At 35.7% G+C, this 21,708-nt stretch overlaps 2 protein-coding genes and 1 long non-coding RNA gene across 7 annotated transcripts in view; all 3 read right to left on the bottom strand.

Annotated features, from left to right (window-relative positions):
* Positions 1-312: 312 nt before the first annotated feature.
* On the bottom strand, positions 313-4,137 carry LOC127524144 (uncharacterized). Its single transcript, XR_007933005.1, has 2 exons — positions 988-4,137; positions 313-614 (listed from the first exon to the last, which is right to left on the bottom strand). It is a non-coding gene; the product is annotated as an uncharacterized LOC127524144 (long non-coding RNA).
* A 7,236-nt stretch (positions 4,138-11,373) lies between these two features.
* On the bottom strand, positions 11,374-17,336 carry ppp1r3cb (protein phosphatase 1, regulatory subunit 3Cb). 2 transcript variants are annotated; one of them, XM_051915541.1, is made up of 2 exons: positions 17,211-17,336; positions 11,374-13,949 (listed from the first exon to the last, which is right to left on the bottom strand). In XM_051915541.1, exon 2 carries the CDS (start codon positions 13,919-13,921, stop codon positions 13,010-13,012), a length of 912 nt encoding a protein of 303 aa, XP_051771501.1. In that variant the 5' UTR covers positions 13,922-13,949; positions 17,211-17,336; the 3' UTR covers positions 11,374-13,009. The 2 variants fall into 2 exon arrangements, with proteins under 2 accessions (XP_051771501.1, XP_051771500.1); XM_051915540.1 differs by lacking the exon at positions 17,211-17,336 and adding an exon at positions 15,073-15,345.
* A 1,149-nt stretch (positions 17,337-18,485) lies between these two features.
* The window catches only part of mpp3b (MAGUK p55 scaffold protein 3b), a 30,974-nt gene continuing 27,751 nt past the window's right edge, over positions 18,486-21,708 (bottom strand). For all 4 annotated transcript variants that reach the window (XM_051915535.1, XM_051915538.1, XM_051915537.1 and 1 more), the window contains 2 exons: positions 19,574-19,702; positions 18,486-19,444 (listed from right to left, as the gene is read on the bottom strand). In XM_051915535.1, coding sequence (XP_051771495.1) covers positions 19,265-19,444; positions 19,574-19,702 — 309 coding nt within the window. In that variant the 3' untranslated portion in view covers positions 18,486-19,264. The remainder of the gene's footprint in view (positions 19,445-19,573; positions 19,703-21,708) is intronic.

The following is a 21,708-nucleotide window of genomic DNA, read 5'->3' as shown; positions in this document are numbered from 1 at the left end:
CTTCGTGATTTTAATAATTTCTTTATATTATAGAATCTCTGTATACTAAAACTGTCTTCCCATTGTGGAAAAAGTACACTTTAGCATACTTTTAAAAAGAGTACTTATTGCGGTAAATAAATAAGCAAGCAAGCAAACCTTTTTATAAGGTTTCTGAGACTCTTAATTGCATGTTATTTGCAATAAAAATCAAAATGTTTTATAGTTTAAAATTTATGCTAAATGCAATTAGTTGAACTCAAGATAGCTTTTTTTTTAACTTTTAATTTTTACAGTATTACAAAGTACACTTTTTAAAAGTGTTAAGGGGCCTTTTATTTCATTTTATCACAAGTACAGTTTTTTTTTTTTTTTTTTTTTAAATACACTTTTAATACTTATTTATTTTTTAATACTACAAGTGCATTCAGTACAATTACGTGCACTTCTTTCTCACAAGGGTAGTGTTAAATCAGCACATGCTTTGAAAGCATCAGCCATGGTTTCACACCATAATAGATGCATTTCAAAAGAAATTTATCCTTGAATTGTGAACTGCATTCCTTCAAAGCAATGTCCTTACAAAGCATCTTTGTCATTTGCCTCTGGCAGGGTGGGGATTTTGAACACATTTCCTGTGATATCATATGAAATAAAAAGCTATTGGATATTGGTAAAATCAACATAGCAAGAAAGATGCAAACAGCTGAAAGGTTGTAAATGCATTAATGTTACTGATATCTTGCTTTATCATAGGTGATTGCAACATTTCCATCGGTCTATCAACAGAGAGTAAAGGTACAGGGTAAAGAACTTAATGTCTAGGTTTTAAGAGGTTAGTGTCAAATTAAAGCCTATATATATAGAGACCTTTACAACTCTTATTTAAATGCAGATGGATATACAATCTATTCATTCAGAATAATCCACGCTGTGTGATTATTTAAATATCTCTAGTTCTATAAAACATTATTTTATTCTTATATACTGAGTCTTGTAAACAAATACCTTTGTCAGGAGGAATCTGTGTTGATGGTGCTGTTGTCATCCCTCATTCATCAGCTCTTTTGAGCTCAGTGCTACAGTCAGACTCAATCATGTACTGGTGCTTAATGAAGCAGCATATTTTGGCCGTGCCAGTGCCGCAGGCACTGAGGTGGCGCTGTCTACAAACCAAACCCTCCCAAAAATAGGTTAGGCTACTCTGTGGCTCGTTATAAACAATCCAGGATGTTCAAAGCTATTCATGTCCTAAGACTCAAATTTATGAGTTTCTGTGGTAACGCTATAATGAATGAATCTGTGTAATATGAGTAATCAATAGACAAAACAACAATACAACAAATACTGTAACAGTCATTATACAAATGCATTATTAAGAACGTTAGTTTATTTAGCTGGACATTAGAAAGTTTTTCAACTCTGTGCTAACTACATTAAACTGTATTGTATGTTTTTCATTTATTTTCAGGTTATTTTTGCACTGAGACATTAACAATATTCAAATATAGCTGCAAGCAGCAAATCACAAAAAAGGCATGATGAGTTATGCAAACATGACTGGAAGCATCAGACCAGCTGCAGCAATGAGTAATTAAAGAAATTTTCAGAGTATTTTAGTCAAAAAGGCATCATAAATAAAATCACTAGTTAATATTTTATTAGGAAGCATGGCATTAGTTTTCACTGTTATGCTGACTCAGCTCAATATTTCTTCGTGCCCTGATGAATCTTGCCAATTCACAAAATTAACGGAATGCGTAGCTGATATAAAAAATTGGATGACTAGCAATTTTCTACTACTTAATTCAGAAAAAAAAAAAACAGAGATTCTAATTATTGGACCAAAAATCTCCGCACGTAATAACCTAGAATACTGTCTAACACTTGATGGATGTTCTGTCAAGCCTTCGTCGTCAGTTAGGAAACTGGGTGTGCTCTTTGTTACCAATCTTTCATTTAAAAGCCACGTTTCTAGCATCTGTAAAACTGCATTCTTCGATCTTAAAAATATATCTAAATTACGACATATGCTCGCAATGACAAATGCGGAACAGTTAGTTCATGCGTTCATGACCTCAGGGTTATTGTTGTAATACTTTGCTGGGTGGTTGCCCTGCATGCCTAATAAACAAACTCCACCTGGTCTAAAATGCAGCAGCTAGAGTTCTTACTAGAACCAGGAAGTATGACAATATTAGCCCGGTTCTGTCAACACTGCATTGGCTCCCTATTAAACACTATACTATAAATTTTAAACACTATAAATTTTAAAATCTTGCTAATTACTTACAAAGCACTAAATGGTTTAGCTCCCCAGTACTTGAGCGAGCTCTTAACACATTATAGTCCTTCACGTTTATTGCGATCTCAAAATTCTGGCCAGTTGATAGTACCTAGAATATCAAAATTGACTGCTGGCGGTCGATCCTTTTCCTTTTTAGCACCTAAACTTTGGAACAGTCTTCCTAGCATTGTTCAGGAAGCAGACACACTCTGTCAGTTTAAATCAAACTAAAAACACATCTCTTTAACTTGGAATACACATAACACATTATCTACTTCTATAATTCAAATCATGTAAATTGTTAGGCTGCATAAATTAGGTTAGCCGGAACCAGGAACACTTCCCACCTGATGTACCTGCTACATCATAAGAAGAATGGCGTCTATGCTAATATTAGTCTCTCTCTGTTTATCCCAAGGTTTACCATAGTCTGCCGTATCCAGATGAGATGAAGGACCCGTGCTTAGACACGATGACAACGCAGCCCTGAAGTGTCAACTAAAACTATCCTTTGCGAGGGCCTCCTTCCCTTTCCTTTCTGTATGTATAGATAAAACGTTATCAAAATGATTCCAGTTCGCATGGATCCGTGGAAACGACAAATAATTCTGTATTATGCAGGCCAGACAAGTAATTTGGTGATGTCAATTTGTAAAGAAAGACTAAGCGTCTGCGTACATACACATTCAAACGTGCATAGGCCTACCTATAGACTAAACACGTAAATTAATGGCAAGAACGCATTAAAAGTCTCCTGTTTTCAGTTAAAAATGTGTCATTTAAGCAGCCCCTAAGTTAATAATTAATGATTTTTACAACGGAAGAGATTCAATCAAAAACTTACAAAAACTTACCCAATACTAACCTTTTCCTAGAGCTGCTGTAAAGCCAAAACAATCTCTGTCCATTAATTTTCCTATTATCACTGAGAAGCTGCTTTGAAACAATCTGTATTGTAAAAAGCACTATATAAATGAAGATGAAGACAAAAAAGATGACTAGTAATGTGATTGAATTGCTTAGCACTTTTGATTAAATGGTGGCGCAAGTACCAAATTGATGCCATGTCAGTGTGTGGTGACAATGACACATACAAAGTTTATTGTCAATATGCCATGATTTTTTTCCATGCATTCAAATCGTCTTGAGCCAAGGAATCAGATAATAAAAATAATTTTGTCATAGCCATTAAGGTTCAAAAGTTATTAGCATAAATATAAGTGCAAATTTGTACAGTTGGTGGCGCTAGATTGATTGCATTAGAGACTCCAAAATTGCTGTGGTTAACGTTGAGACTGTCCTCTATCTGTGTGCCAAATTTCATAATTTACCCGCAAGCATTTCTATGGGCTGCCAATGCATAGACTCAAGAGCAGAAGAAGAAGGAGGAGGAGGAAGAACTAACTGTATTTTGTTTAACTGCCTTTTACTGCTGAAACTGCTGCCATTTTGAGAGTTTCTGCATGACGTTGCAGCGATCAGTACAATTACAAGGACAGGTAGAAGTCTTAGTTCTTGGAATTCAGAATTTACAAGTTGTAATTATGATTTCTACAAGGACATGAATGCTTTTAACAAGTCAGAATCTCGTAATTACATAATTCTGAAATGAACACTCCTTGTGTACTGTTAAAACTTCCCAAAAACTGCAACATAACAAATGAAATATTGTGTGCACCAATTAGTATGTTGTTAATACTCTATTCTTATTATCAGCTATTTACAGTCCTTTTATTTAAAAAAAAAAAATTCTCAGGTCAGTTTTTATAATGTTTATATATGAATTTTTAATGTTATGGAGCCACAAATTTAATTATGTACACATAACCAAAGTGTCTGTGTTTAGCTAGCCAGAAGAAGCAGAGAAGCAATGCCAGGCAAAATAAAGTTCTTGTGTGCAGCAACATGCCATTTTTTTATTAGCAAAATCCTGCAGAACTGTTTCTAATCTTCATTCATACAGAAGGCAAAAGGATACTAATGACTGCAATGTAACATTCCTCATTTGTTTATATTTCAGAAGGTCAAGTACGGTCAGCGATAGTTGCTGGGCTGGAATATGTTGTCCTGGGAAAAAATACATTGACCTTTTTAGTGGGCTTGACACCTCAATCAAATCATCTAGATGTCAAAACATGGTATGTGTCACATGTGATATGGGTCTGCATTTCAACATTATCCCTGTGCTGTATGCAGGAGGTATGAGAAGAGTGGTTTCTTTTGCCTTTTGCCCCAGTTCATCATAAACAACCCCTTATTTTGTTTTGGTCAAGTTCTTTATCCCATCTCATGATATCCCCTGGCTAGGTCACAGTGCCCTTGATTTGCTGGAAGAAACAAAAGGATATTGTAGAATAATTTTTGAGACAGGTTTCAGGTTTGGTCAGTTTTCAAGCACAACAAAGTTTGGGGCAGGTGTGGAAAGTTTTGACCTTTGTGTGCCCTGCCATCAGGTGCTTTTCTTTGGCATGGCTTTACAGGTTGCCCTGTGTGTAAAATACTAGGGTGATGGAGAGAGATTTTTTCCTTAAAGTAAGGATTTGGGAAGCCTCTGTGGAGCGTGCGACTAAGATAAGAATTCAGGAAAGACTTTTACCGCCAAACTTTTCAATTTCCGTCTCATCTCCAAAAGATTACATTGGCTCGCCATATTCAAGGACTTCAGATGTTTATGTTTGTGAAGGAATGGTGTGTTTTCTATTAAGGCCATGCTGTTATTGTTATGAACTATGGTTGCATGCTGGAGTAACCTCAGTATTGGAAGGGGAAAAAAAAATATCACATTTAAACACTCTAGAAAGGTTCCAGCAGGAATAGTACATGAAAAAAAAAAACTGCCCAGAGCATTTCATTCTGTTGGATTCTCTAAGTCCAATTTCATGCAGGTTTCACTGAGATATTTCAAAAGCAAGTAATGCAGGTTAAGTTTCTGGGATTTGTTCTTCTCGTTGCTCTGTGATTGTACTGCCATAGTTTGGTTGCACAGTATTTGTGATATAAAATCTACCCTGAGGGGGTCTTGACAGCAAATACAGATAGATATTGATTTTAATTGGATCTCAACCACATATGCGATCAAAGAGTGCATGAGGTCAAAAAGTGCATTGTGTAAGAAACAACGTCAGGCAAAACATTTTTCTTTCTTTCTTTCTTTCTTTCTTTCTTTCTTTCTTCTTTCTTTCTTTCTTTCTTTCTTTCTTTCTTTCTTTCTTTCTTTCTTTCTTTCCCTGTTGGGTGAGGAAAAATACATTTAATTCAAGGCATATTTTCAGAAAACAACTCTTAATAGTTAATCGGTTTTGTGTCTACAGTAAATATTGTTTTAAGGATCTTTAGATATTTTTACTGAAAACATGAAAAAATACTGATTAAGAAAAAATATGTTTGTGGTGAAAATCTGCTAATGTGGGGCACATGATGATGTGTGCTTGTATATGACTTTGAATTGTGCAGTATTTCGCACACATGTCTGTGACGGTTGTCAGGTATATAGGCTTCATGAGATAAACACTGGCTATAATAATCCCTGGATGTGTCCTACTTTAGAGGCCCAGCCCACTGTCATGTGTTATAATTAATCTCTTCCTATACAGCACCACTGATGATCTCTTGATTTCACAAATACAGATTCATCTTTTGCATTGATGAAATGCAAAAAATAAATACTTTACTATATTATATACAAGAAATAAATACTTTAGTATATTTTAGCTAAATACAGGAACAGTGCCTGACAGGTCAGAGTTATGTTGATTTAATTGATTTAGACTTTTCTGACCCCTGGATCATCACTGTTTAAACAAAGATCATTGGCAGGTATTTGATTTATACTTTACTCCACAGTAACCTTTCATGACTACAAATCATGATATGACAGTGCAGTTATTTTCCATTTCTCTCAATACTAACAAATGCTTCACTGCATTTGCTAAAATATTCCATTTTGGAATTACATTTATATATATATATATATATATATATATATTAAAAAAGTAGTTTCAAGGTATAAACATAAAAACATAATTTATTTATGTATTTATTTATGCATTTTCTTTTTGACTGTTGTGCTGAATGTGTGAGATTAATAGTATTTGTGTACAGAAATTACTCACTGTGAAAATCAGCAGCTCAGTATTCAAGCTAACATGACAGACGTGTCTGTTCATGCCTGTCATCTGTTAAATCTGTTAAACTCAAATGCAATAATAGTTATGGCATATACCACTGTGGTCAGCACCTCCCTTTATTCACTGTAATCATCATTCCAGCCTAGGTACTTTACATACTTCAAAATGTATTCAGTTACATAGTTTAATTAAAGTTTTTATAACCTCGTTCAACAATATACAATTTTTTACAATCTTCATCTAACTATAAAAATAGACACTTTTATCCAAAGCAACTGCAATCAAGATATACATTTGATCAATTCATGCATTACCTGGGGATCGAATCCCATGACCTTAGAATTGTTAACATCATGCTCTATTGTTTGAGTTACAGGAATACTTAAACTACAAAAGTTATTTTGGAAGTTAAAAAATCCACTTGTCTCACAAAAGCAAAGCGCTCAGATGGAAACCAGTTGATAACCAGACCATTTTCCTCTTCTATTTGAGTTCATTAGGGCCCGAGCACCGATGGTGTGAGGACCCTATTGTAATTGCTCGGTCAATTATTCTTCTTCTCTGAAATGAATCGCATTTTTGAGGGCCTAAACATGCTCTGAAACTCTGCATACACATCAGAAGTGGTGAAAATTTACGTCTGATATGGGTTTCAGAATTAGGTGTGGCAAAATGGCTCGATAGTACCACCTACAAAATTTCAATTATGTGCCCTTCGCGCTGCGTTTCACGTACAAGTACGAAATTCGGTAGACACATGTAACAGCCCAATACCTACAAAAAAGTCCCTGGGTGCAAAATCTGAAAACCCAACAGGAAGTGAGATATTTAGAATTTTCTCTGCAAAATTTTTGCAGTTTTTTTTTTTTTTTTTTGTCATTTCCATTTTTTTGCCATTGTTGTACATTAACAAACTCCTCCTACAGCTTTAATCATATCAATATTTGTTCATATTTGGTCAGTCTAATCTTAAAGCCTTAGCGATGTTAAATTGCAAAGATCTTGAGTTTTCGTTAAACGGTGTGTTGATGTTTCGCCATGAAACAGGAAGCTGTTGTAAGTCAGGCATACAATGTCCGATCTGTCCGAAACTTTACATGTTTGATAAAAATCCTGGTCTGAAGACATCTACATGCCAATATATTTAATTAATCATAGCCACACCTGCTGGTAACAGGAAATGTCATGCTTTACACTGTAATTCATTCCCAGAAACTCTCAGAATATTTATCGGCCACTGTTCACTGTTTTCCTAAGGCCACCGGGTGGTGGTGGCTCCGGGTGCGAGGGCCCTTTCAATGATGTTTGCAGCTTTAATTTTAATTGAACTTGTGCAACGCTTTTTATCTAATAACTTGACGTAATATTTAGTAATATCTGACCCAAACCAATTTTTTTTTTTTTTTTTTTTTTGGATGTGTGTCACAGTCTCCACAATCCGCCCCCTAAAAACACACATACACTTTTAATTGCAATTTTACCCCGGGCCCAGCGGAGGTCTGTGCACAGCACTGAAGGTATTTTAACACTTAGAGTCTCAGAAGATACTTGACATTTAGTGCAGTTGCCACATAAGCTTATAAACACAACCAAATCTAGGACATGCATGCCTCTGGTTGTTTTGGTCTGTATACATAGGGTCCTGCATTCATTGAAAGCATAGATTGAAAGTATATCTGTTTAGCTTCTGTAGTATATCATGAGATGCTTGACATTTAGTTTAGTTGCTGGCATGTGAAGCAGAAGAGGTATGAGCTTAGGACCTAAGAATAGACATGATATACAGGGAGGAACGGTTTCCAGCTCTCCCTGTGCAAACACTTACCCAGCAGGCCAATCAGTGATACACATATGCATGGGATTTCAAGTGCTGAGTAAAATTGGGCTCGGTGTCCTCAACTGGGCTTTTAAGCCTGAGCTTGACCCTTGAAGTCATATAGGGGAGTGGAAAATTCTGGAGTCCTTTCAAAAGGTCATATGCTACCCAGTGTTGATGATCTGCCATCATGCCACATACACAGCAGGGTCAGATATTATTGGGGCAAAAAAAGTTTAAGCAATACCACATGAGCAAGAGTGCTGTTTTCCTGAATATCAGCACAATTTCAAATAATGTGATATTGATTTTTTAGAAAAGTTCAATAAACAGGAAGTTAATATTAGGTGATTTACATTTTAGAATTAGAATATTGTCTATTTTTGCTACTTTTGCCTTTCCCAAGAAACTCACAAGCTTTTGCATTCTCTCGGAAGAACACTGCATTGCTCATACATTTTGAATTCGCTCTCAAGCCCCCCCCCCCACACACACACACAAAATTTTAGTTCACAAACATTCTGAGGGAGCACAAAGCTTTTGCAAAAGCATTGGAATATAATTTTTTTCTCCCATTTCACATTTTTTCCCCCCAATCACCATGTCCCTTTAGGGGCTTTGTAATTAACTCAACAAAAGTAGCCAAATGGCTACACATTGTAGCCTCAGCTATTGACCTGGTTTATTATAATTTGTATGCAATAAAGAAATAACTTGTTTACTTGAAATTATTTGTGGTAGACAACAGCATAATGAAAGCTGGAATTTTAATCAGCCACTTGTTTGCCAGTGTGTCGTGTTTAATCAGAGAGCCACAATGCTGTCGGTTTTGAACAGGCATACTTCCGAAAACTCTCTACATTAAGTTTTAAGACCTGTTACAGATGAGAGACTTTGGGAGAGGTTGACATTTAGTTGGCTGAACTCCAGGCACCTATTAGGACATGCTAATATACCTTAGCATACGTTATTTGAATTGTTATTCTAAATACAGTATAGACCAAATATGTATGTTAATATAGAGGCTTAGTTACATATATGCTAAAGGTGTTTTTTTTTTTTTAATTTACTATTAAATTAACAGACTGATCTGTAGTCTTTTGCAAAATTGTCAAGTAAATACCCACAAGACTAGGGTAGCAACATGTCATACGATAGGACTAGAATGACAGGACTAGTGGATGTAATGTGGAGGGCTTGCTGTCATTAATCAGGTCTGTACTTCTGTGATCAAACCATATAATTAGCTTAAAGCACCATCAGTCAACTGATTAATGTTTTTCATGTAAAAGTCATTACAAACAATATGAAAGCTGAATTGAATTACGTTGGATTAGGACTCTATTGTGTTAAAGCAATTTGTGTCTTGACACAACTGTGATCCCTATACAGTAATTTAGTTAGCAGTTGCTTTTATTCAAGGTGATGTACAACAGACTTATTATGACGGTAATCCTACAACAAACTTATTATGAGGATTATCCCCCTAGTGTAAAGTGATTGTTTTAAGGGCACATGGCAGCAACTCATAGGTCGATCCTTATGTTAAACCAGCAACCTTCTGAATATTAGCCCTGAGCTTTAACCTCTTCACCACAATACCTTTATAATGTTAATATTTTATACCACTTATTTGTGTACATTACAGAGTAACGTTCCATCTTGTGACATAAGTTTAAAGATTCTGGATCAGGAGATTCAGCTGCTCTGGTTTAATGGCTGAAGTCTAGTTTGCTGTGATGCTTCTAATGGAAGAAGCCTGTAATGCAGCACAATGCCAGCCTTTACTGAAAAGGCCCTTTTCCACATAGACTGCCTCCCCATAAGTGTTTTTTTTTTTTTTTTTTTCTTGTAACACACGATTTGAATTACTGCATCACCTTCATTACTCTGAACACAATACCATGATTGTGGAATAATGCTTTGCCGCTCGTTTGCAATTTGGTTCAAACCAGTTTTAGAATCGGAAGCCCTCTAGGATTGTGACTTCACATCATTTTAAGTTACAAACTTACTATAAAGCTCAGAATGCATATACATCCCAGCACCACAGATTTTGCTTATTGTTTTGACGAGGTGATGCATGTGAAAATATGCAATTGCAAAAGATTTTAGTGGTGTTCTAGCTGGTGGACGAGCATAGTCATGCTGTTCTCAAGCAAAACTGAGCTGATAGCTGTTCCACCAGCACTCTCACTCCCCATGCAGGTGACCGGCAAACCATCCCATGCTGGTCCAAGCATACAAAATACACCTTATGCTGGTGACCATCAATGCAGGATTTTTCAGCAGGGTTAAATATAAAATTTAATGAACTCCACACGTTTGTGTAAAACCTGATCATCGTGTTCTCCAGCATGACTTTTGTCTTCTGACTTAGAACATCTGACTGTCTTTATCAAAGAGTCACATGATCAATATCACAGATTTACTTATTTGATTAGTGACCAAGAAATAGTGCTATGGAACTATGAAAAAAAAAAAAAAAAAATATCTTGTCCTAGTTTATTTCTAGGTTTAAATTAGATTTTAAATCCCAGATTTTTTAACCTTATATATTTCCACTAGGTATATCATTTTTAATGTGAAAAATTAGTGGTATATCATTAGTCAGTTTTTAGTCAAATTAGTAAGCATATCATGTCTGGACAAGAATGTAAATTACTGAACACCAATACTAAAACTAAACATTTGGCTAAACACTGCACTGAAAACATTTTCCCACAAAAAAAAAACAAAAAAAAAAAAAAAAAAAACACATCACTAAGTTATACAACATCTGGTAAATAATTGTGTATATCAAGAGTAAACAATTGGTTTATTTCCAGCTGAATTTCCCCTAACTATGGGAGCAAATTTTTATCAGCGATCTTAACAGCTCTCAGTATGTTACTGGAAAGGGACTCTACATTCATTTAAACAAATTTGTGCTCATTGGCCGTCTGCTCACTTTCTTTTTTCTTTCTTTTTTGAGGCAAAACTATTCATTCCTCTCATTCAGGACTGATAGACCATAAAAGGTCAAAACATGTATGGTAATTATAACAGAGGTCTGGAAGTTAATTCTGAGTCATCTTACATTTCACTCTGATATTGAAGTGATAATATTAATCTTAAGCAGTGGATGTAAAACATGACATATTTACAATAAAAAAAGTTCACACTTTTCATAGAAACATTAGGTTTTATTTCTAACAGTAACACAGAGTATAGTACAACAGTCTTTCAAACAAACATCTTTCTTTGCAGTAGAAAAATATGTAGGCATACACTGTGGCTTGTGTAGGCCCCTTTTTACATTCAACCTACATGATCCCTCTCCGCAATTACAGCAGCTCACAGTTCATCACAGTCCACGATCACCTTTGTTCAAGGCATCAACCTCAACCTGTTTTTCTATTTCAGCGGAAGGGGGGAAAACAATCATGAAAAAGGCAACAATCTTATTCAATATTATCATTCTCCTTAGCCACTCTTCCTCACATACTATGACCTCCTTAAAGTTACATCCAAAGTCCCTCATCTTCCATCCTCCAAATAACACTGGAGAGTTTCCACACACCATGGGTCATAAATCACAATGCAGCACACACAGGCACACACAAAAACCATAGCAGCAAAAATGTTGTAGGAAAGAAGTGTAAAATACATCAAGAGTGCATCTTTACAAAAGTAGAACAGACATAGGAAAAATCGGAAGTGCAAAAGCAGGAATTTAGCACTTAATGGGCATCATTATCTCTCATGGACTCCCTTATAATGCGTCATGCTTAGTGCATTCACTAGAAAGTGACAGATAAACTGGTACTATCAAATGAGATACACAAACTTCAATATGAAGCAATCTCATATTGTACCAGATTATTCCACATCCATAATCTGAGGATTACTTGTTTTATGCAGTGCTGCTCTTAAAGGGACAGTTCACCCAAAATTGAAAATTCTGTCATCATTTACTCAGACTTATGTCGTTTAAATATTTACAACTTTTTTCTTCAGTGGAACACAAAAGAAGATATTTTTAAGAACTTTTTTTGTCCATACAATGACAAAGAGAGTCAGTGGGGTCGAAAACAATATTCGACCCTATTTACTTTTTATATTTTATCTTCTTTTGTGTTGAGTTGAGTAAATGACAGAACTTCCAATTTTGGTTGAACCATCCTTTTAGGGATGACTTAGATTATTATATATTAATGTCCAGTTGCATTTCAAAAGCAGGATTCCCAAAATTCAGTGACTTCAGATGGGTAACAACAAAATTATTGCCCTTCAAGGTAACAAAATAGTGTACTGAAGAATCTATTTTGGAGCAAGTGCTAGTTGTTCACTTTATACAAGGACATATGGAAAGATATCCGAAATTATGGCATTGTATTACAGTTAATCACAGAACAACACAAAAAAAGGCATCTATGTTATGAAAATTATTGGTTTACCTCATGTCACATCTAAAAAATAGCGTACATAGTGTGCTAAAAAATTCGAAAAATAACATAAACCAACATTTTTCATTCTGAGTAACTGCCATATGGTTAACATGGTTAGTCTCAAATTTGCATAATTTCAGAGCCCAAACATCTCATTTTAAGATAAACGAAACGTGTATCTAAAAAACATACACCAACAATAAATTTATTTGGACAACCATGGCCAAAAAGGGTTTTCTTTTGAGGGCGTCATTGCTAATTTCTACTCTTCAGACTTTTCAGAAGTCATTTCTGAAACGAACCAAGCGCTTCATTTGCATTTGTCCTTGTTAAAAGAGTTACTTCAAATTCATCAGAGGGTCTTGAACTGTCACCAGTAGGGGGTGTTGTTCTCAATATGACCCCAGCTTTGCCACTCGGGGAAGAATCCACTAGATGTTCTCGGGCTCCCGAACTGATCAAACTCCATCTCAGGCCGTTTGCCTTGATTCTTAAAATCTGCTGTCATCGTCTGGGTGACATTGGCCTGGCTGGGGTCGTTCTCTGTATGTAACAGCTTGTAATTTTTCCCATCATTATTGTCCCAGTATGTCGTTTCATGGGTTTTGTAGGATATGCAGAACTCCACCAGCTCATGTGGGGCCACAGAACTTGGAAGGTCGATGGAAAATGAGAAGGTGTCAACATCCTCACATCCATAAACATTATTCATGTACGTACAAGGAATGTCAGCATGGCTTTTCCATGAATCAAATGTTATTCGCACATGGACGACCTTCTCGAAGCTTACATTGCTCACTTTGACCGTGCCAGTGAGCGATCTCTCTTGAATTATACAGTTTTCTAAGCATACCAGGTTCTTCTTTAGACGGTTTCGGAAGTCCAAATAGTCTGCAGCAGGTTGAGGAAAGTCCAAAATTAAATTCTTCTCCTTCTCCGCTTTTAGGCCCACAATGGCATCCTCCAGGTCTGATAATTCAAACTGCAGGTCTAACATGGTGTCTTCCTCGAATTCCTTAAACACATGGACTGCTGTCAGAGACATGCCTTTGGAGTCAGCAAACACCACTTTCTTTTTAGCTTTGGTCTCGGGACTCTTCCATCCTAGGTTGGCAGTGTCCACATCGGTCTTGGAGCTGATGCAGGATCGCAGAGGTTTGTATTGGTTGACTAGGTTCCTGGACTTGCAGTCCTCATATGAACTGAGGAAACTGCGAAGAGGTGGTGAGTGTGCCAGACAGATTCTCATTGCCACATCCACAGGCATAATTGGACTTGGCATTGGCCTGGGGTTCAGTATCTGCAGAACCCTGTCATGAAGACAATAGTGAAAAACACTAAAGTGACCAATTAAGCAGGAGATGTGACAGTCACATATATAAAGATTTGCCCAGAATTTAGAGATTGAGTTAACAAAACCACTATTGTTGCAGCTAGCTTGAGCTATTTGAAAAAAAAAAAAAAGAAGAAGAAGAAGAAGAAAACATTTTAGAGCTATAGCTACTGATTTAAGCTTTTCAAATCAATTTTTATGAGGAACATTTATTTTTAATATTTGACAAAATTTCAGATGTCGAATTAAAAAATGGAATAAATCCATACAAAACAATAAAATTTACAAAACTACAAAATATTTATTCCAGTTTTCCTAGCACTAAAAGTACCTTGTAAGACACTAGAGTACATTTCAGCTGTTACTAGTAACATTTTTTTTTTTTTTTTTTACCTATAATGTACGCAATCTGGCTAGTCATTACTTCAAATAAGGTGACATTTGGGATAGATACTGTCTCATAAACATGTACTAGTATCCACTAAGTACTAGTAAAGCTAGTAAACAGAGACTAGAATGTAGAATAAGTACTCATACAATGAACAGATACTAGTAAAACTGGAACAGTTACAGTCTAGGCAATAGGGAATAGAAGTGATATCTGTACAAGACCTCACCAGAATTCACTGGTAAAATTAGCAAATATAATAGAATAGTTACTTTGTGGCTATAGGTTAGTAACTAGTCTTATTAGTAGTAAAAATATAAAATGAAATATGAAGTACTAGTGACAAATTAAATAGTAGCAGGCTATTAGGTACTTATGGAACAAATAGCCTACTAGTATCTGATGAATATACTAATATCTATAGATACTAGAGAAATTAAAAAAGACAAGTCAACATTATCACTGTTGAACTAATTACCAGCAATTACAAAAAAGTACTAGTAACATAAACAGATACTACGATGTTTAAAAAAATAAGATGCTACGGCAGCTTGACTTTGCCAGTGTCCAAATAATAATTTAAACAAGTAAAAATATTATTTTAAAATGAATCTTAAATTAGTGATAAACAGAGGTTATCTTTACACTTTTTCAGCGCTCGTGGGCAGTGATAAACCCCCTCGCTGCACTATGACGCAGTCTGTATTCTTACCTGGTGCAATTCATTGAAACTCGCGGTTTGTTTCCCAAACGACAGAGCGTTTGTTCTGCTATAGTTTGAACAAGTAGAGGTTTTTCCTACGTGCTTTTAAACTTCATTTAAAAACGTGACGATCTCCATAACTAAAAACCCGCGGATGAACAGTCGTTTGCTGCGGCACGCCCCCTTCGAGGTCCAGCTCTACTGCAAAAGCCAAGAGAGTGTTCCGCCGGTACATCAAGCTTCTGCCCGCATTGGTTCACGATAACCCATCCCGAGAGCCAATGGGAGAGCACGAGAGCGAGGCGCTCCAGCAATCAGAGCGCAGGAAAAAATCAGCCATGGCGCGCGTGCAAGGCAGATCAGCTCAGCCGTGAGCTGAGCTGCGAGAGAGGCGGGTGCAAAGCGTCACCCAAATTTAGATAGCCTGTATATCCCAGTGACGCACTATCTGTGGATCAGAGTAATTTCCTTTCTGCATTTCCTTTCCTTTAATATTATGCATTGGCGAGTCTGTCATTCTAGGACTGTAAGTATTATAAAAAATAGTTTGAAGTTCTACGGTCTTCTCATATTCAGATATAATAAGGTCGCAATTTTTGCAAGTCTAGGCTTGCTTGTGGCACAAGTAAAATGCTGCTTGAGTTGTGGGACAGTGGGTAATTCATATGCTCATTACATTCAAATGGATCATGGAGATGCAGACATGAATCTGGCCTGTGTGTGTTAGAAATGGCTCTTTTTTGAGTACATCACTTTAAAATTATTAATAGGCTATATATATATAATTTTTTTTTTTTTTTTTTTTTACTCCATAATCATGAATGAAAAACATGCATAATCATTGGTCAAAATGAGTGGGAACCCTGTTCATAAGTGCAAGATCAATGCATTGGTGTTAAAGATTATGTCACAGAGCATTCATACCAATGACAAGCTGTCATTTGTGGGTGTTAAACATTTATGAAGCTGTCATGCTCGATTGCTGTTACAGTGGATATTGTATGGTGCAATGGCAGCAGCCTATTGAGTAATGTGACCTACATTAGCCAGATCCATATCGCAACATTTTACGGAGTGTATAATTTATGATTATCACAAGATGACTATTATGATAAGAATAAACTAAATACAGAGTACAATGCTTACAAAACGTACAAAACATATTTCATGTTGTTGATAAGGTTAACTTATAAACATGTATAAAACTTATAAAATATATAAAATAAACTCTCTCTCTCTCTCTCTCTCTCTCTCTCTCTCTCTCACACACACACAAACATCCTTGTTTATACTACTTTGTGGGGTCCAAATGACCCCACTAAGATAGTAAGATGAGGAATTTATGATATTGTGGGGTCCTTTAGTTGGAGCCCACAAAGACAACATCTTAAAAATCATATATAAGAATGTTTGACAAAATCTTTAAAGTCACTATAGTATGGCCCCTCCCTACACTATATCTAAACCTACCCGTCACAGGAACCTAATGTAATTTTAACATTCTTATATATATATATATATATATATATATATATATATATATTATATATATATATATATATATATATATATGAATGTTATAACCTAATAACACACACACACACACACACACATATATATATATATATATAAGAAAACATTCTTATATATGTATATAAGAATGTTAAAATTATGTTAGGTTCCTGTGATGGGTAGGTTTAGGTATAGTGTAGGGAAGGACAACAGTAAATTCAGTCAACATTTAGTCTCATATAAAAGATTTTGTCCTTGTGGGTCCAAGTAAAGGACCCCACAAAGTCAAATATTCCATATCTTTCGTACTTTGTGGGGTGTTCCGGATTGAAAAAAACACGTACACACACACACACACACACACACAGTATATTGTATATTACCCCCCCCCCCACCCAGATTTTAGAAGGCAATTTATACATCTGAAGATTTATTGCTTGGTCAACAATTTATTATAGTTAAATTCTTTGGATACATTCAGGAGACAGAAAAAAAACTAATAAAGCATACATATGTATATAAAGTTTTTCATAAACACTCATAAACAGTTTTCACAAGATGAAAATACCTTAAATTTGAGTGCACTTCCAGAATATTCATTAAAAAAAAAACGACAAAATATAATATATTTTTACCTTTTAAGAAGGTCCTCTATTCCTTTTAAGACGTCTGAGACTGTTTTGCTAGTCTAATCTAAACACTTTAGTCGCTATCTCAAGAGTGGAAACTTCAAGCAACTATTGGTCCATTAACCACACTTGCAAAACAGGAAGCGCACAGACAGCCTTCTCAGTCAATTTAGCTACAGCTGGCCATCAGCAGAATGCTGAAACACACTAATTAAATCACATTTTGCTTACGCTGTTAATGATGATGGTCCAAGGTGAAGGTCAGTGAGAATTTACCTCTGTATTTTGCAATTGAGGAGAGTGCTTGATTTTTCATTAAACCAGGTGTTTTGCAACCTTCAACTTGTTAGTGCAGTCACAAATCATTGAAAAGTATGCACTTTCACATAAGCAGGACTAAACATAATGTTTAGGGCTTTTTTTTTTTTTTTTTTTTGGATTGACTATTGGATTGTTTTCACAGTGAGTGGTGTTGGTTATGGATGATTTCCTGAGATAGGCTGAACAATACAGGGTGTGTGCTTGATATCAGCAGTCATGCAAACATGTATTAAGGCAAAGAGAGTCCAAAACAAGACAGAGCTTGCATTGCAAGAGTTTATTCGTGTCATTTCAAAATTTGAAAGTCCTTTTTCAAAAATGACTTGCATTACTTAAGCTGTGCACAAATATGATTGATGAGTATGATGCGCGATTGTGTATACAGTGTTTTTACCGTAACACCTTTTTACCATACCATGACGGTATTTACGTGTCACTTCCTTGGTGACCTGTGGTAGTTTGACTGAAATGTGAGTAGTTTTGCATAGTGTGGCAATATTTACAGAGCTATTGCAAAAATAGCAGTATTTAGAGAACCAGACAGTGAAATCGAATCAGAATGTGCTACAGTTCATTAGATTCCCATGAGAATATACTTCCAAAATATTAGAAATAAATAAATAAATAAGTGCTTATAAATGTTGGTTTCATATGATCTTGTTAATTCAGTTAGAACAATCCCTCTTGTTAAGGAACAGAAGATACTTTGGTATCTTTGAAAAATTGTAACTTCAACATTACTCATTATCATCTGCCTGTTTTGTTTTGAGAGGTTTAAATATAGAACAAACAAGTCCCCTAAAGCCTGTTACTACCATCTGCTGCTGGATGGCTGTATTAGCAGTCACTGAACTATATATATTAAGACCAGAGTCTTTCCTGATAAAAGAGAAGTTGTAGATTATCTATCTATCTATCTATCTATCTTGTTCTCTCTAATAAAAAAGTTCAAAAAAGAGATGCAGTCTGTATTTTTTATTATAACAATTCACATTCAAAAATACTCCATATATTTTAAAATGGTACACATTCATAACATTCTGAACAGTACTGTATATCCCTAAAGACACTGACATGCTCCATGACTTTAATGTGACATTTTCCTAATGAACTACACAGACATCAACAGGCATCAGTTTGATAAAAACATTGACAATTACAACCAAATTAGTACAGGCGTGACCAAATACGAAATTTTATTTTACACAGGTATAAACACTTTTGCAAATATACAGTATGCTATTTTACATCATTCCCATTTACATTTGATTAAATATACACAATCAGCATAAGATGACGATAACAAAACAAGAGACCTTCACACTTGACGGTTTGCCTGACAGAAACCAGCTTTGACACAGTGAGTAAACCTGAGTCAGTGTTGTCCTCTTTCAAGTGGCACAGTCTTTATTTAATGTTTATTTGTGCAGCTCATTTGACAGAAATAAGGACATCCATTTTTCCCCGCAGAAAATGAATTCTTTCAGCTAATAGTGATACATTTCTCGTCAATGCTACAGTACTTCCATGCAAAATCTTATGAACAGAAATCTTCACCACTAGCGCAGAACAACAGACCTCACTTTCAACAATTCAGATGGCACTTTTATTTTGCTTTGTATTACTTAAGTCAAACAGAATGAAACAGAAACTGGCAGACAGCAGACTCAGAAAGAGGCAGAGAGGTCTATGTTGTCAATACACCATATGCGTGTAAGAATTTAAGGAAGTATTGAAGATCAAGTTCGGACCCAGCTGACAGGCACCCACTGCGGCTCCCTCTCGAGTCGTTCCAGAATGTTCCTCAGCTCTGCACAGGCACTGGCAGAGTCCTCCTTTACCAAGACCCTGTCCACTAGATGGCCATATTGCTGGTCCATCTGCTCGGCTGACTGCCTCATGTCCTGCAGGTCTTCATCCTTTTCACAATGGGAGAGAGAAAGAGATATAGAAAAAAGAGTTTTTGTCAACTGTGTACAATATAAGAGTTGAATGACTGAGATTTACTAGCTACATTTGGGTAGTATGGTGATATAAATCAGTCTCACCGTGATGTGTCCATTGTCACCCCTTCCTGGTGATGTGGGAGAGCTACGTTGCCGACGAATCTCAGGGATGCGTGGCTTTACAAAGATCACATAGGGCTTAAACTCTGCCGTACGGAGGATTTTCAGAGCCTGAGAATTACAGTAAAATGAAATATAAATCATATCATGGGTTTCCAATTATGTGCTCAGTAAAAATCAAGACCAGAGTCTGCTGATAACAGAAGTTGTAGATTCAAATCCAGATTAGGTTGAGCAGAACGTTACCACCGTGGAAGAGATCACCATTTACATTTATTTATCTAAAGTGACTTACAAATCTGACTATACAATAATCTACCCCTAAACTGTATGACTTTTTCTGGTTGCACTTTATTTTACAGCACTGTAAAAAATAAATCCATAAAATAACAGAAAAAGTACTGACAGCTTATTACCCGGACATTATCAAGTAATTTTATGGACATTTCTGTTAACCCTAAAACATAACTCAATGAACTGCAAAATTCAAAATACAAGTAAAACACCTGTAAAAAATAAATATGGAAAATTCCGTTAAATTAATACAGTACAGTGTACAATTTTTTTTTTAGAGTGTATGTGTACTAGAAAATACTGGGTAATATAAGGTAACTACAGGGGTTAATGTTAGGTTTAGGTTTGGGTTCAGGGTTAGTACCTAGTTATTACCAGTTATTGTAAATACTATAATAAGTACATCGTACGTACATGGGGAACAGGACTGTAAAACAAAGTGTTACTCTTTTTCCCATGAAAGAGGGAGTTATCAAGTTCGGTGCAATTTCTCTTGCTTATTTAAACAAAATTATGTATTAGTACTGTGGTGGAAATTATTGGTGGAAAATGAAATGTTTTCTTTCAAAAGATTGGTAATGGAAGTGTTACAAGGAATATAAAAATTCTTATCTTATTATTTGATTTATATTTTATGCTCTCAAAATTATAAAATTCTATATTTATATTATATACTTGTATTGTAAAGTGAAATGTTGATATGTTCTGTGCTTATGATTTTTAAGAAGGTAAAGGGTACGTTCAAAAAATAGGCCCCAGAGGAAAATGGAACAAATGTGTTAGAACTTAAAGACCCTCTTTGGTGAAAATCAAGTTTTTTTAACGTTTATATGTCTATGTGGTGTTTTTAATGTGCTTTAAGAAAACCATGTGCAAATTCATCAGTCAACACCATTGCTGAGTATTTTTTCTTTAAAACTGCAGTGTCCCAAAGACCGTCTCAAAAACACGGTCTGAAACCGCCCCTAATTCCTTCCATCATGAACATGTAACCAATCCTGTCAATGTGCGGGGCGGGGCTTTTCGTATCATTATTTCTAATGATGCTGATTGTTAGAAGGCAGCTGTCTGACGCTGAGATAGCGAATGGGAACATGGTTTGTGGCATTAGCAACACTTTATTAGCTGTTTGATAATGTAGTCACACCAAAGGCTAATATCAATTACCGTTATGTCGACTTTTATTCAAATTCTGAATGGATAATATATAACCTAGAAAGCGCGCAAAGACAGCTCCCTTTATAATCACTAAAAAGCATATTCATGGATCCACATATACTAAATGAAGCAAGGGTGTGGTGTCACATTGAAGCTCTTTTAAAGCATTAGGAAATTATTTTCACAGGAAATTTTTTTTAAAAATATGTTATTTTCATTATCAAAGATGAGTTTCAAGAGAAAAAAAAATATTGACTGCAGGGGGACTTTAAGTGGCCAAGGCTATGTGCTATCTTTATGCATATCACATGATTAAATAGTCTAGACATCAGTGTTTGACACCAGGAAACTGACAGCTGCCATTGTCAGCCCAGATGAGAATAACCAATCAAATTGAAGAAACTGTTCAGCTTGTGCAAACCGTGTGTAACTTGGTTATTTTTGAAAATAACCTGCAAGTAGTGTGTGTATTTTTCTGGTCGTAGAGCTGCTCTGCTGTGTCTGAAGTGACTCCCGGCTGGCCACTAATAAACCTTATTACTGCAAAGAGTGACTTGGGAGTGGTGTCTTGATGTTGCACAGCTAAAGAAGGGAAGCACTAAAGAATATAGCAGACACTTTGGAAGTGGTAAGACGGTGATAACCACCCCCAGGTGGTTAGAGCC

Source organism: Ctenopharyngodon idella, chromosome 12 (assembly GCF_019924925.1).
Source record: "Ctenopharyngodon idella isolate HZGC_01 chromosome 12, HZGC01, whole genome shotgun sequence".
In the NCBI taxonomy this organism is placed as follows: Eukaryota; Metazoa; Chordata; class Actinopteri; order Cypriniformes; family Xenocyprididae; genus Ctenopharyngodon; species Ctenopharyngodon idella.
Note: the sequence above shows the minus strand (reverse complement) of the source record. Positions and strands in the feature narration are given on the sequence as shown.